Source organism: Corvus moneduloides, chromosome 5 (assembly GCF_009650955.1).
Source record: "Corvus moneduloides isolate bCorMon1 chromosome 5, bCorMon1.pri, whole genome shotgun sequence".
NCBI lineage: Eukaryota > Metazoa > Chordata > Aves > Passeriformes > Corvidae > Corvus > Corvus moneduloides.
In genome coordinates, this window is record NC_045480.1 from 41138279 (window position 1) to 41151996 (window position 13718).

Sequence of the window (13718 nt, forward strand, 5' to 3'; positions counted from 1 at the left end):
TTTTTTCTCCAGGCAGGGTAGGAAGGGCTTCTTGTGAGGTCTGCAGACATGATTGTGTAAGTTGAGGGGAACAGTGCTGCCATGAGCCATTGAGATTTTCCATGAGAGGTGCTGGTGCCTGAGGAACTGCAGGGTATAACTAAGTCCCCCTCAGTAAGAAAGGGAACTTTTATTTTCCAGTGATACTCTAACAAAAGCTTAGCAAATACCACAGATGGACAACAGCACCAGCACGTGGAAAATTAATAACATGACATAAGCAACTATGGCATTTAGTAAATAACATAAAAGTAACATAACATTTAATAACAAAACTAAAATGACAAACTAAATCTGTAGGGTCAGGAAAGCTGACACAGAGCTGGAAGGTAATTTGGCCAGTGAGGGTGCTATATAGGTTTCACACCTTATTGCTGAAATCAAAGCAGGCCTTGTCCATTTCCTTGGTTAAATTCAGCTCTGCCAACATCTCCTGTGAATTTCATGCTCTTGGCCGCCCCTGGATTGTCAGTGCTTCCAAAAAGTCTCCAAACAGTTTATGTTTAGCTAAACTCCACAGATGCTCCACTTCTTCAGTATTTGACATCCTGGCCATTGCAGGCACTGATTCTGGTAGACAAAGGGACAGACACATAAACCAGACCTCTTTAACACTCGTTTTCCAATTTCAGAGACTAAAGGGATTGTTTATTTTTTCATCTTCCCTTCCCTTGAAGTTTTCTGATGCTGCCTCCAGTGTTGCTGTGTACTTCTGGAAGCCTCTGGACATGGTAAGTGGTTTTGCAACTTTCTTTCTGTTCTGAGCACCATGCAAGTAAATCAAGTTACCACTCCGCGCTCTTGACTGAACTATCTAGTCTTTGTCACATGTTTCAGGTTTATGTACATAAGTTCTGTAGGTGAGGACTTCCATTGCTGCTCTGGATTTTACATTGGGTTGGTTTTGGTGTTGTTCTAGCAGGTGTTACGTGTTAATTGGGAACATCAATTTAGGTTGGGAAAAGAGGAGAGCTTGGAAGCACTGTGAGCATGTGAGGGGAGACAAAGTCCAAAACAACTAGGGATCTGTATTACCTTTTTTTTTTTTTTTTTTTAATTGTACTATTGTGCCTACCCTGGAGGCATTAGTTTTTTAGTGAGCATTTTTCTGTACCTTAGTTTAACTTCGAAGCACAAGTGTGGGGCAAGAAATCACTTGCAAGCTTGGCAGGCAGTGTATGCTGAATGAAGATGCGAGTGATCTGCCAGGGTGCCCATCCTGAAGCAGCCTGAGTGCCAGTGACAGAAGCTGGCTGTATGCCTCCATCAGAATGAGGAGCTGGTGGTTTGGCACTGGAACTGCTGGCTGCAACCTCACACGCTGGTGAACAGATTGGCAAGGCACAGGGATGCTGGAGCAGACTGACGAGTCTACCCAGAGGCAAAACTGAAATGCATTCATACAAATGTTTCCTGGTTTGTTTTCTCCAAGCAAATATGATCCTAGATTGACTCACAGGTAATTTTCCTCCTATTAATACTATAACTTTTCCAAATAAAAGCAGTAGTTTTGATAGAAATATTTCATTAGAGCAACCCTGTTAAAGCTGGGATAACCTATGCACTAGTTACAGCAGTGGATGCTTGAGTATAACCCTCTTTTTGTGGGGCATTGCTCTCAAAACCATCCTTTTGAATTCTGATTTAAGTTTCCCACATTTTCCTGTGAAGTACTGGAGGATAATACTTGCTTAGCATAAAAAAATGCTAGAAAATCTCGTCATTCTTCAAGTTAGCATCAATTAATTTTTATAAAGTATAAATATAGCTGGTTAAAAATGGAAACATTTAAAAAATCAAAATTGTTTTAATTCAGAATCACAGAATCAATTAGGTTGGAAAAGACCTCCCAGATCATTGAGTCCAAGCTTTGACCGAACACCACCATGTGTAACCAGATCATGGCACTGAGTGCCACTTCCAGTCTTTCCATAAACACCTCCAGAGATGGTAGCTCCACCACTTCCCTGGGCAATCCATTCCAATGTTTAATCACTCCTTCTGTGAAGAAATTCCTCCTAATGTCCAACCAAAACCTGACCTGAAGCAGCTTGAGATTATGTCCAAAAATGCTCAAAGCTTGTTTGTATTTCTTTGGATAATTCTTAGGTAATTAAAATATTCTGGTTTTGTAAACATAAATATAAATTTAAATATTTTCCAGTAATTCAAGAAATGGTTAGTTCCACAGGAAAAACTTTAGGAATAATTTCACTAATTAATCCTAGTATAATTCTAAAGTATACTAGAGTAAAATAACTTTTCAAAACAAATTTGATGTAATCAAAATAAGTGTGAAAGTGACCATGACAGTTTTGTAGTAGAGACACATGAAGCTGGGATACTGAAAGATTTTTAGTATTTTAGATATGGAAATAAGTAATTTGGGGAGTTTTGTGATTAAATTCTAAGGTATCTGCATTCATTGAAAACCAAATAAAACACAAAAAGCTGATCTAATATGTGCTGATTTTAATATGTTAGTATTGAACTACCTATGCAAGGGAAATCTGAAAGACGAAAGTGGAGAAAGGTTTATGCTGGCACCTCCTTCTTTGCACTTTGGCAGCATTTTCTTCTGGTTTGTAGAAATGTCTTTGCTTTCAAATGTAATTATTTGACCAGCTGCGAAACAAGTGATATTTTAGGAATTAAGCAGAGTTTGAGGAGCTCTCTAATTATCTGCTGAATTTGAAGTCCTGCCCAGTTAGTAAATGTTGTCAAAGGGGCAGGAGGATCTCCGAGATCCCAGGCAGCCTGCCTGGAGAGCAGGGACAGGTGACCACCAGGTGGCCCTGTTATAGTGGAGAGCTCCTCAGTGCTCAGAAGGGCTTACACAGTTTTCCACGTAGCAACAGTTCAAAATAATTGGTAAAGTGCAAATTATCATTTACTGTAGGCAGAGCTTTTTTATTGTCATCATTTTTTTTTTCATCTAGGTTTAGATTTTTTCCAAAAAGGAATATTATTTTTTGTTCCAATCCCACACAGATTCATTTATGTGTTTATATTTATTAGACAGATATTTGGCAAATTGATTACTTTTTTTGAGACTTGTCACTTGTATAAAATTAAGACTGTGCAGATGTATATGCAGTATTAGGGAAACATTGTTTATTGGAAGGAACTTCTCAGAGTTTTCTTAGCAAGGAAGTGCTGGAACTCAATTAATTAACATTTATTAAATTATTTTGGTGTTAACTCATTACCGGCACTTTTATTGTCTTATGTTTAAAAAGTAGTTAAGAGAATTATAGCTAACTACTTTTATGTCATGGCAGAGTGATATGTGCAGAAGTTACTAAAAATTGGCAGACAGGATGGGATTTGTTTACCTTTGATAACTCATTTGTGTGCTCATGATATTCTGTGTAATTGCTGATTGTGCTGAGGGGTATCCAGAGGTTCAAAGGGCTGTGGGCTGGGATAAAAGTCACTCAAAAGAGGTCAAAAGGCATCATAGTTCAGCACTGAAAGAAGGATCTGTTTAGCAGAATGACCATCTTTGAGTGACAATCCTGTTCTTTGGGGGAAGATTTTTCAGAGTTGTACTGTAATACTCTGTGGGACTTGGTGCTGAAAATATATTAAAAGTACAAGAGCGTTTGCCAAAATGAAACCACATCCATGTATGCTGTAAAGTGTTACATCATAATAAGAAAGTTATCTACTGCTTTATATAACAGACTTCAGAGCAGCAGGGGTGGTTTCCCTGCTGGGCTGTGCTTGAGGCTGCAGCACTCATCCAGCTGAGATGGGGCCAGAGAGGAGAGGGCCCAGCTCACTGAGGAGGGTGAACGTGGGAGGCAGCAGCAGTGGACGGGCAAAGGCTGTTGGTCACCGCTGAGACCAAGGGTGTGGTGGCAGGGCCTGTAGGGGGAGGGGGAGCACCTCCTGTCCTGTGGGACCTCTGCTGATTGAATGCCCTGTATGGGATGAGGTTGACAGAAACTCTTTGTTAGTAAAAGTGTTTTCTTGGGAGAGACATCCTTCTATGCCTTGTCCAGGCACAGACGGACCAGCAGAGACAACAGCACAGGTGAGTGCCTCATTCTTGTAACCTGCTTCCTAGACAGCATTCCATTCCTATGGCTTATGATTTCATCTCACACAGAAGGACATAAATGTGCTACATGTACTGGTATCTCATGGTGCTTAGGACATGTCTAGTATCCGCTGTTGAGTGTATAACCCGTACAACAGTTGTAGAAACATCTTTCCAATGTGTACTACTATTTCTCCTCAAGACATGTATGTGATGCTCTAGTCCATCAAACTTGCACAGCCACCGTTGATGTGAAGACAACATAGATTTCAGAATTGCTGTCTGCCCTGCTTGCAGTTGTGAAGTGCCACGGAAGGCTGGCACCTCTGCAAAACATTCAAAATGTATGTACCTGTTGCAGGGAGTTGATAGTGACATCCTGTCACTGTGCAGCTTTGTGTATATTTCAGACATGAGGTGGTGGTTGTTTTTTTTTCTTATCCATGTAGTAGAGAGAAAATAAGATCAAACTTGTATGTCAGCAGGCATGGATTTAATGATTAACTTTTTAATGGCAGATCCTGTCTATCTACTTTCTAGAATATGGCTTGCTGTACGTATTCATGTATTCTATCCTGACTTGCTGTATGTATTCATGTATTTTACGAGTTTCAAGAGCTGATCTGTGAAGTCAGATGTTCAGATGTTTGTACAGACAGGCACAGACCTCAAGGTGTCTGTCTGCATCTTGGTAGTCAGTTTTCTGTCCCTCTGTTTATGTTTGGGTTGTTTGCTGTCTATATCAAAGAGGTGGAAAAATGGAAGAATATTTGACAGAAATCTCTGTGGAATAGACTCTGAAATTCACTTATGAGGGCTAAGCACAAATCTTATCTTTTCCCCTGCCTGCAGCAGTTCCAAGGCTTCAATAATTTTTAATTAAAAGACAAAGGCAGGCTTTAATGACTTTATTAATGGCTCAGCATTAAATAGTTGTCCAGAGTGTAACTGGCACCTGTTTCAGAGAAGATTTTGGCATTCCACTGTGAAGAACAAACTAGATCATATCCTAGCAGGTGTGGCTTTGCATTTGTTAGCAGGACTAATAATTTGCTATTCTACAAGATGCCCTGTTGCTTGGATTTCCATTAGGACAGAAATATTGTGTAGCTCCTAGAAAAGGATAGCAGAATGAGGCAAATGAGGTAAGGAAAGTGAGAGTTAGATCCACCTTGATATATTGCACATAGCAGAGATATAACAAAAATACTGATAAAGGTCTGTTAAAATGAACAATTGATTCTGTTCACCCTAATGAAGGAGAATGGCTGAGGGAAAAAAATGTTAAAATAGAGAACAGGACTCTAAAAAAAAAGGCTGATTTTCAGTGCCTGCTATCACAGAATGATGGAATATCTCAACTTGTGCTCAGAACGAATTTCATTGCCAGACCAGCTGTGATCGTAGTATCTCCTACAGAATTTCACTCTGCAATGTAAGGAGGAATTTTGCTTTGTAGTTTCTGACAGCCTAGGTATAGCACCTCTAGCACCCACATTTGTGTGGTGGGACATAAATGCACATGTAATGTCTCTTCCCAGTTCCAGTCTGTAAATTTCTCTGAGGTTGTTCCAAGATCAAAACTAGACCATGAGAAAAGCCACCAGTCTAAGATCAGGATCTAAAGAGGACAAACGTGAATCAAAGCAGGAAAAATTAGGAGAAAATGATGCAAAGCAAAGTGATAAGAAATCCTCCTGCTTAAATGAAAGATGTTGGAGTGACAGGTTTTGCATTGGGATAATTTCATTGTAGCAAAACACATTGTGGTCCTGAGAGCAAGACCAGAGAGCAGCAGCAGGGGTGGGTTCCCTTCTGGGCTTTGGGTGGGGCTGCAGCATTCACCCAGCTGAGATGGGGCCAAGACGGCCACCAGCCACTGTGCGCACGAGATCCTCTCTGTTGACACGCAGCAGGTCAAGGAAGGACAGCATCTTTCTGAGTTGGTTCCCTAGAGCTGTCATCCATGTTTCTTAGGAGTCTTTTGACCTGGGTTGTACCATCTGTGTGATGCTCCCAGTTAGTGTCTGGCAAATTGAAGTCCCCCATAAGGACAAGGGCAGTCGACTTGGATGCGTCCCTTAGTTACTCAAAGAATAATTGATTGGCATCATCGTCCTGTCCATAGGTCTGCAGTGACAGCCACAGTGACATCCACATAATATTTGTTTGCCCCTTGACTCTCACCCAGAGGCTTTTAACTGTGCCTTTGCCAACTGAGAGCTCCATACATTCCAACCTATTCTATTACATATAGTGGCACCCCCCTGCCTCTTCAGCCCTGCCTTTGCCTCCTGGAGAGCCTGTAACCATCCAACTTCAGTGACAGGACTTGTCCCACCCACCAGGTTTCACTTATGCCAATGATATCAAGTCTCTGGGACTGGGCAAAAGCTTCCAGGTCATCATTGTTTGTTCCTCAAGCTGCCTTCATTGTTACAGAAATGTTTCCACGTGTGGTACTTTGTAGCCAAGACTTGTGCAGCAGATTGAGTGATCCCATTAGTGCTCCTTGCCTCAAGTTTTGGTGCACAATCCCACTGTTCATCACTGGCCAGCCTTGTATTTTCCCTTTCCCCTTTCCAGACTAAAGTTCTGTCAAAGAGCCCTGCTAGCTCCTGTGCTAGAACTCCTTTTCCCTTCTGAGAAAGGCTCATCCCGTCAGGTGTCAGTAGACCAGGTATTGAATAGATCATTCCACATTCAAAAAACCCAACATTTTTTTGCTTACACCAGCCTCGGAGCCATGCATTGACCTGATGGATCTGCCTATTCCTCCCAGTATAATTGCTTGTTACTGATAGGATCAAGGAAATCACTTCCTGTGTTCCTGATCCATCAACCAATCGTCCCAAGGCCCTGGAGTCTCTGTTGATTGAGTGCACTGCATGGGATGAGTTTGATGGAAAACCTTTATTAGTGAAAGTGTTTTCTTGGGAGAGACATCCTTCTGGGTCTTGTCCAGGCACAGGAGGATCAGCAGCAGCACCAGCACAGGTGAGTTCCTCATTCTTGTCTCCTTGTGCCCCACAAGGTGAGGTGCTGGTTGAGAAGGGCCTGGGCCAGGAGAGCATCTGCTGCACCAATCCCTCTGCTCAGCTTCCCACAACTGTGTCCTTCAGAAGAGCAGGACACTGCGGATGCTGAAAAGTGGAAGGGAAGGGAGGGTTTGCTGCAGCTCAGGAGCAGGCTCAGTGGGGCAGGCAGGTGTGCCTGGGGCCCCCTGGCCACCTTCTTTGTCATCCAGCCTCTTCCTAACGGAGCTGCACGAGATGTGCAGCAGCGGGGCAGCCTTCAGATCCTTGCTGAGGGGAACCCCTCAGGGGATAAGGCCACTGGATCTGTGCCGAGCTGAACCATGAGCAGGAGGGTTCCCTGTGCTGAATGTGGCCTCTTCCCTCTGGGCTATGGCAGATCTTGCCAACGCTCAGCTGTGAGGCCCTGCTTCCTCAAAGGCTCAGGTGCTCTTTGGGAAGCCAGTGTTGCATGCTCTGCCTGTTGGAATTTTAGGAGGAGGTGTTCAGGTTTGCTGAACCTGGCTCCTGCTGGCCAGGGTCTCACCTTTTGCCTGCACGTAACAACTCAAATCCCTCGTTCACTCTAGCGAATGGCAGCGTGTGTGTGATCAGCAAGTCTGAATTGAATTTCTTCTCCAAATAGCTGGAAACTAATTTGGGGAGGCATTCTCTCATCTTCCAGCCTAGAAACAGGAGAAACGGCTGCATGAATAATGGGAGAAAGGCTGTTTTGGTAAGGTAGTGTTACAGTGAGGGTCAGGACTGGTGCCAGTCCCTTGTGAGAGACCTTCTGCTCTTTTGGATGAGTGAGGTCCCGTGTGAAAGAAGCAGAGGTTTATTTTCATGTGTAATGCTAATGTTTAATCTGGTGGAAATGCAGTGCTCCTCTTAAGTTGTCTTTTACTTGAAAACCCTCTTTACTATGATTTGTCAACCACCATGAAAAGAAAAGCTGAAATATTTGAAATGTTTTCATAAGTCTTATACCTCCCAGCACAGTCCCCTTCCAAGTACGCCCAGTCAGCAGAAGCATGGGATCAATGGAAATCTCTGAACCAGAATTCAGTACCCCAACCATCACACAGACACCAGTGCTCATATTGCAGGAAGCCAAGGCAGCAATCTGATGGGACAGAGAGGTGAATTAGAGAGAGCCCTGATGAGTTGGTTAGGAAAGTGTTCTTTTTGTGCAGTCTTCTGCCCCTCCCTGGTAATCTGAAAACACATCCCCCCTTGTGGAGCAGACCTGGAGAGCCTGGCGCCTCTTTTAAGACTTGTACACTGTTTTGTCTCACAACGATGTGCCCAGCAGTGCTGGCAGCAGGCAAGGAACTTCCCATGGTGTCCCAAGAGGAGCCTGTGATGATGTGGGAGGGAGGACAGGTGCTGAAAGTGTCACCTACCATGGTGTCCGCATGCCCGGTGACCTCAAAGGAATAGTCCACGCCATGCCCGGTCATCTCAGTGAGCACCTCCTGGATGGGCTTCTTGAAGTCTCGAGGGTTGATGCAGTCGGTGGCTCCCAGCTCCTTGGCCTTGGCAAACTTGTCCTTGTTGATGTCCACGGCAATGATGCGGGAAGCTCCAGCCTCCTTGCAGCCCATGACAACAGAGAGGCCAACTCCTCCGAGGCCGAAGACGGCACAGGTGGAGCCTGGTTTTACCTGCACAGCATGGGGCCCTGTGAGTCTCCAGTGGGAAGAGGAGCAAGAGGAGGAGGGGAAGGTTTCTTTTGCACAGGATTGATAGGGTTGCAAGGGTGGCCATGGGGTGCTAAACACGCCTGAATACCAACCTTGGCTGTGTTGATGGCGGCCCCGTAGCCTGTGGAAAATCCACAGCCAAACAAGCAGACTTTGTCCAGAGGTGCTGCAGCATCTATCTTGGCAACGGAGTACTCTGGGACCACGGTGTATTCTGCAAAGGTGCTGACCCACATGAAGTGGTGGATCTGCTTCCCTTTGCAAGAGAAGCGGCTGGTCTTGTCAGGCAGCAGGTTTTGTGGTTCAGAGATACTGCGGGGAGATGCAAGTATTCACATTTCTTTGTGTAAAGCACTGATGGGGGTTTCAGACTTTTCATGAAGTCAATCCCATGTAGGTGTAGGGAAAGGGAAAGCAAACTCACTGGCACTTCTGGCAGAAGTTGGATTCGGGATTTAGGCAGAAGCTGCATTTCCCACACTGAGGCACGCAGAGTGGGATGACTTTGTCTCCTGCAAGAAATTGGATCTCTCTTAGGTGCCTTTTGCTCAGCAGGCCCTAAGGGCATTGCCTGTTGAATCACCCACCCCTCCTGAGCTTTCTGATGGCAGCAACTTACTGTCTTGGGGTGACCTTATGGTGTGTATCCCATATCGCTGCCTATGCCCCGAAATTAGTTTTTGTGCCTTTCTATGCCTCTAAACTGAGCCTGAGAGGGGGAAGGAAAAAACTGAGCAAAACTTTTTCAAAGCATTTTGCAGCTTGTTCAAGGTCACACACAGATAGCAATTGGTTTTCCCAGCTTCGGCAGGGGAGGGAGGAAGCACCCGGCTTGCTGCTCCCCGAACAGCTTTTTGGCCAGTGGTTCAGCTGCTTTTTCTCCGGAGAGAGACTGAGAGTTGAATTTTTCCTTCCCTGGAATTTTGGATTTTTCCCCTTTTCTACTGGACTGCTTGATTGCTTTAACATCAGAGCACATTGGGAGGACTTTCCACTGGGCACAGAGGGCCTGGCCCTGGGCCAAGCCCCAGCTCTGAGTAGACCAAAGGGAGGACTCTAACACTTTCCCAGGTTTTTTTTCCACAGCGACAGATTTTTTTATTTAGCATTATTTTCCTTTCCTGTGTGTTTGTTAAATAAATAGTTTTATTTCCTTCACTTTCCTTCGAGGAAAATTTTTTTTTTTCCCGAACCTGGTGGGGGAGGGGTGGTTGTGCCTTCTCTCAGAGGATATATTTCTAAATTTGTCCAAACTGGAACACCTACCATGAACCCTCTGCTTTCCCCGTGAGGATGAAATGCTCTAGGCCCCACTCGTGTACATGAGGAACAGATTGGGAAAGTGGACATGAGAGTCCAGTGCAATGAGTGTGCAGTCAGGTTTTGAACCACTGACTCAGGAGCAGGGAGAAGTTTCTGAGCGCCTGGCAGAGCTTTGAGTCCTGAATCCTGGGTGTGCGTTTGAGTGTGTGTTGGTTACCTGGTTTCACAGAGGTCACTCCTTCTCCAATGCTTTCCACAATCCCAGCTCCTTCGTGGCCTGGGATAACTGGGAATTCCACATTAGGAAAGGAACCTGTCAAAATGTGTTCATCTGTGTGACAGATGCCTGTGGCCACAATCTGTTTGGAGAAGAAAGAGTAAATGGTGGTTTTTAAAAATAGTACAGCCTCTGTTTATCTCAGTTTGTGGAAGGATTTTCCACAGAACTACTCTGGACGGTTAAGGCCCATGGGTGGACACAGATCTCTGAGTTGTATTCAAGGTACAGCCGCAAGAAGTGCAACTCCCACAAGGGAGAAAAAATTATTGAAATGTGTTTTTACCTTGATCCGGACTTCCCCTGCCTTTGGGGGTGCAACTTCCACCTCCTCAACAGAGAGTGGTTTTCCCGGAGCCCAGGCAACAGCAGCTCTGCACCTGATAACCTGGAAGCAACCGAGAGGATTACATTGCATGGGAACATTTGCCTTTAGCACACAATTGGGGGAAGTCATCCTGCAATCACCTGAACCCCAGGTGTTCAAACTTGGTGATCCTCAGCTGCACCTGAAAGCAAGTGATGTTGAATAAACACTGGCCTAGTTTAAGGTCTGAGGAAACCCCATTTGTGGTTTATCACCCAAAGAGTATCAGGTATAGCCTTGGAAAATTATTGGGTTGTGATAGCTTTTGTGGATTTTTCATAACATCGCCATATGTTACTGGCCAGATTGTGCTCTCATCGGGACTGTGGACCCTACCTAGTGGAAATGTCTATGGAGAGCTTTGATGTCAGCCTTGTAAGACACTGGTCTGAAGGTGAGTGAGAGTGGTTATGGAATTGTCCCCATCTGATTGGCAACTCGATAATTCTTTTCCCTTTACCAAGGCTTGATTTGCGTGTGACATCGCTCAAACCCTTCCCTGTTTAACTGAAAGCAGTTTGACATCAGCAAAATGTAGCTTGCAACTTGAAAAGGGTATTGCCGTGGCCAAGGCTGAGTGGAGGAGGTGAGTGGCTGAAGAGGGCACCACTGAAGAGCCATGTTTGCTGCCAGAGCAGGAGCAGAGAGTGGGATTGAGCAGGAGGGTGTTTTTCAGAGCAACACAATTCCATATTTTGTCTCCTGAGCAGCTGGGCAGGACAGAGGGGGAACGCACTACCTACTGCAGGTATGGCCACGTGCAGTTGTCTGAAAGCAGAAGCTGGTGAAACTCACGGGGATTTGGAAGAGCTGGGGGAGTAAGGCTGGAGGAAAGAGGGCATACAGAGTGGCGTGCAGGCTGAGCCTTTTGCAGAGGATTTTGCCAAGAGCAGGGCACCCAGGAGGGAAAGGGAGATGGGAAATGCGATGTCCTTACTTTTCCCGCAGTGGCCATGTGGTCTTAGCAGAGCTGTGTCCGTCGCTGTGGCAGGCTGGAGGGAAGCTGCCACTGCCCTGTGTTGCACTGGTTAATGTGTGTCGGATGCTGGATTCTCAGGAGCTCAGGGGGTGCTGAGGGGAGGAGCTGGATATCGACAGGGAGATGGATGGGGGCTGAAGTCCTCCAGGGAGGCTTTTATCAGTGACCCTGCCCTTGGGCTGTTCTCTGCCCTCCCTGCCTGAAAAGCTCAGAGAGCTCAGAAAGACTTTTTTTCCCTCCAATTGCTTCTGGCAGATGTGGAGGGAGGAGACTTGCGTCACTACTGGGGTTTCCTCAGAGTCCCCTTTTTGCCGTATTGGAGCACTTGACCTGGTGGCCATTCACACCACAATATTTGCAAAGGGATTAAAAATTAAAAAAAAAAATAACAGAACCAAAGGCAGTGAAGACGTGGTGTGGTGGACAAACCCACATGTCCTCCTGGGTTTCAGCTTTACTGTCTATGGTATTGCAGTTATTTTCACCAGAGCAGCAAGGGCAGAATGTGTCAGAAGGAGATTTTTTTTCCAAGGACACATTTGCTTCACTCCTGTGTAACCAGATTTGTGAGTGGCTTCATTCTCTCTGGGCTCTTCAGGTTCCCTCAGAGCTGTGTTCTGCTGAGGCATTGAACAAGGTGATGTGTAGGGGAGACAGGATGAGCAAGAGCTTGTTGGAGGACCAGGCTAAGATGAGCACTGTGTGTTTGGGAACTGCTTCTGTGTTTGGGAAGATGCTCCATGTTTATGTGTTCAGGGACTGCCCACAGAGATTTCTGTTGGTGCTCACTACCGAGTGTCCCAACCCTGTTTCATGGGCTGAGGGGGAAGGTCGGTAGCAGCTGCAGGACTTGGAGTTGTGTAGTGGGTTCAGTTCGTTAACTGGGCAGAAACACCAAGTGTAATGGTTTGGTTCAAAATATCCATTACTTACTTATTTTCCTTCTGTGAGATAAGAATTAGGAGAAAGCAAAGCAGGCACAAAACTTAAAAGAATATAAAGAAGTTTATTAACAGAACTAAAAGAAAGAAAAAAAGTAAGAGTCAGACTAAACCTTTAGAACACTTCTCTTCCCCCCACCTTTCTCCCTTCTCCCACTGACAATGTAAAAAGACAACCCTTGAGATTTTTTCAGTCAGTTTACCACCTCTATAATAATCTTTTTCAGTTCACTTAGGGAGAGGAGTCTCTCTTGCTCATGCTATGGAGACATCTCCACAAGAAACAGTTCTCTCATGGCTTCAATGTCACAGTGAGACAGCCGCCCGGGTTGGTTCTCTGCTGGCATGTGAGAGTCCCTTCCCTCGACTTACAGCTTTTCCCACAACTGATTTCGAGAGTCCAATCTTGAGCTAATGGGGTACCATTTTAAGGTTGAGCTGTTCAGAAACAAAGGTTCTCTTCACTTATCTGTGGGAGCATCTTCATCTCTAGGAACAGAGGTCATCTTCTTCCCTGGGAGCAAGGGTCCTCATCACTTTCATCTCTGCATGTTCAAGCTTCTCATCAAATCACAGTTACTTCAACATTTGCTTGTTTCAGCACAGATACTTTTGCTCACAATTGCAGTTTGAACATTCCACCCCCCATGCTTTTATGAAATTACAATGGGTACTCTGGTGTATCGTAGTCCATCACCATAGCTTGACAATAGAGTTTCAGCTTCTAGGTTTGAAGCATCTCCTCTTTCTCCTCTTGTGGGGTTTCAGCTCTTCCTTCTTGTCATAGGTTAGCAAGCATCATCCCAGAAGGGATGTCCTTGCTAAGGGGTGCTTACAGTTTCCTCTGGGACCTGACAGAACCTATCAGCTGGCCAGTTTGAATATGGACAATTCTTTAAGCCACTTAAATTTGTGACCGCCTCTGTGATCCACATTTAAGAATAGACAAACTTCCCCCCAAGCTCTCTCTCGTTTCCGGCGCTGGGACAGGTGGCTGCGGGGCCCGAGTGGGGGCCAGCGGGCCCGGCCAGGCCCTGCTCTGACCAGGCCAGGCCGGGCCACGGCCATCCTGGGTCGATGGACCTGT

General features: G+C 45.3%; 1 protein-coding gene across 1 annotated transcript; it reads right to left on the reverse strand.

The window, feature by feature from the left end:
* Positions 1-6978: 6978 nt before the first annotated feature.
* Positions 6979-11828, reverse strand: LOC116444236 (alcohol dehydrogenase 1). The gene is made up of 9 exons (XM_032109450.1): positions 11649-11828; positions 10631-10732; positions 10285-10426; positions 9229-9316; positions 8897-9116; positions 8505-8765; positions 8089-8224; positions 7646-7784; positions 6979-7227 (listed from the first exon to the last, which is right to left on the reverse strand). The coding sequence occupies exons 1-9, from the start codon at positions 11664-11666 to the stop codon at positions 7203-7205; spliced, it is 1131 nt and encodes a 376-aa protein (XP_031965341.1). The 5' UTR covers positions 11667-11828; the 3' UTR covers positions 6979-7202.
* Between the last annotated feature and the right edge of the window lie 1890 nt (positions 11829-13718).

What these genes read in the sequence shown, in the direction of transcription:
- LOC116444236 (XM_032109450.1), bottom strand. An exon ending in AACTTCTGCCAGAAGTGCCA is followed by an intron (nt 9,117 to 9,228) that starts GTGAGTTTGCTT and finishes ATCTCCCCGCAG; the next exon opens with TATCTCTGAACCACAAAACC. An exon ending in CCGGGCATGCGGACACCATG is followed by an intron (nt 8,225 to 8,504) that starts GTAGGTGACACT and finishes CTGTCCCATCAG; the next exon opens with ATTGCTGCCTTGGCTTCCTG.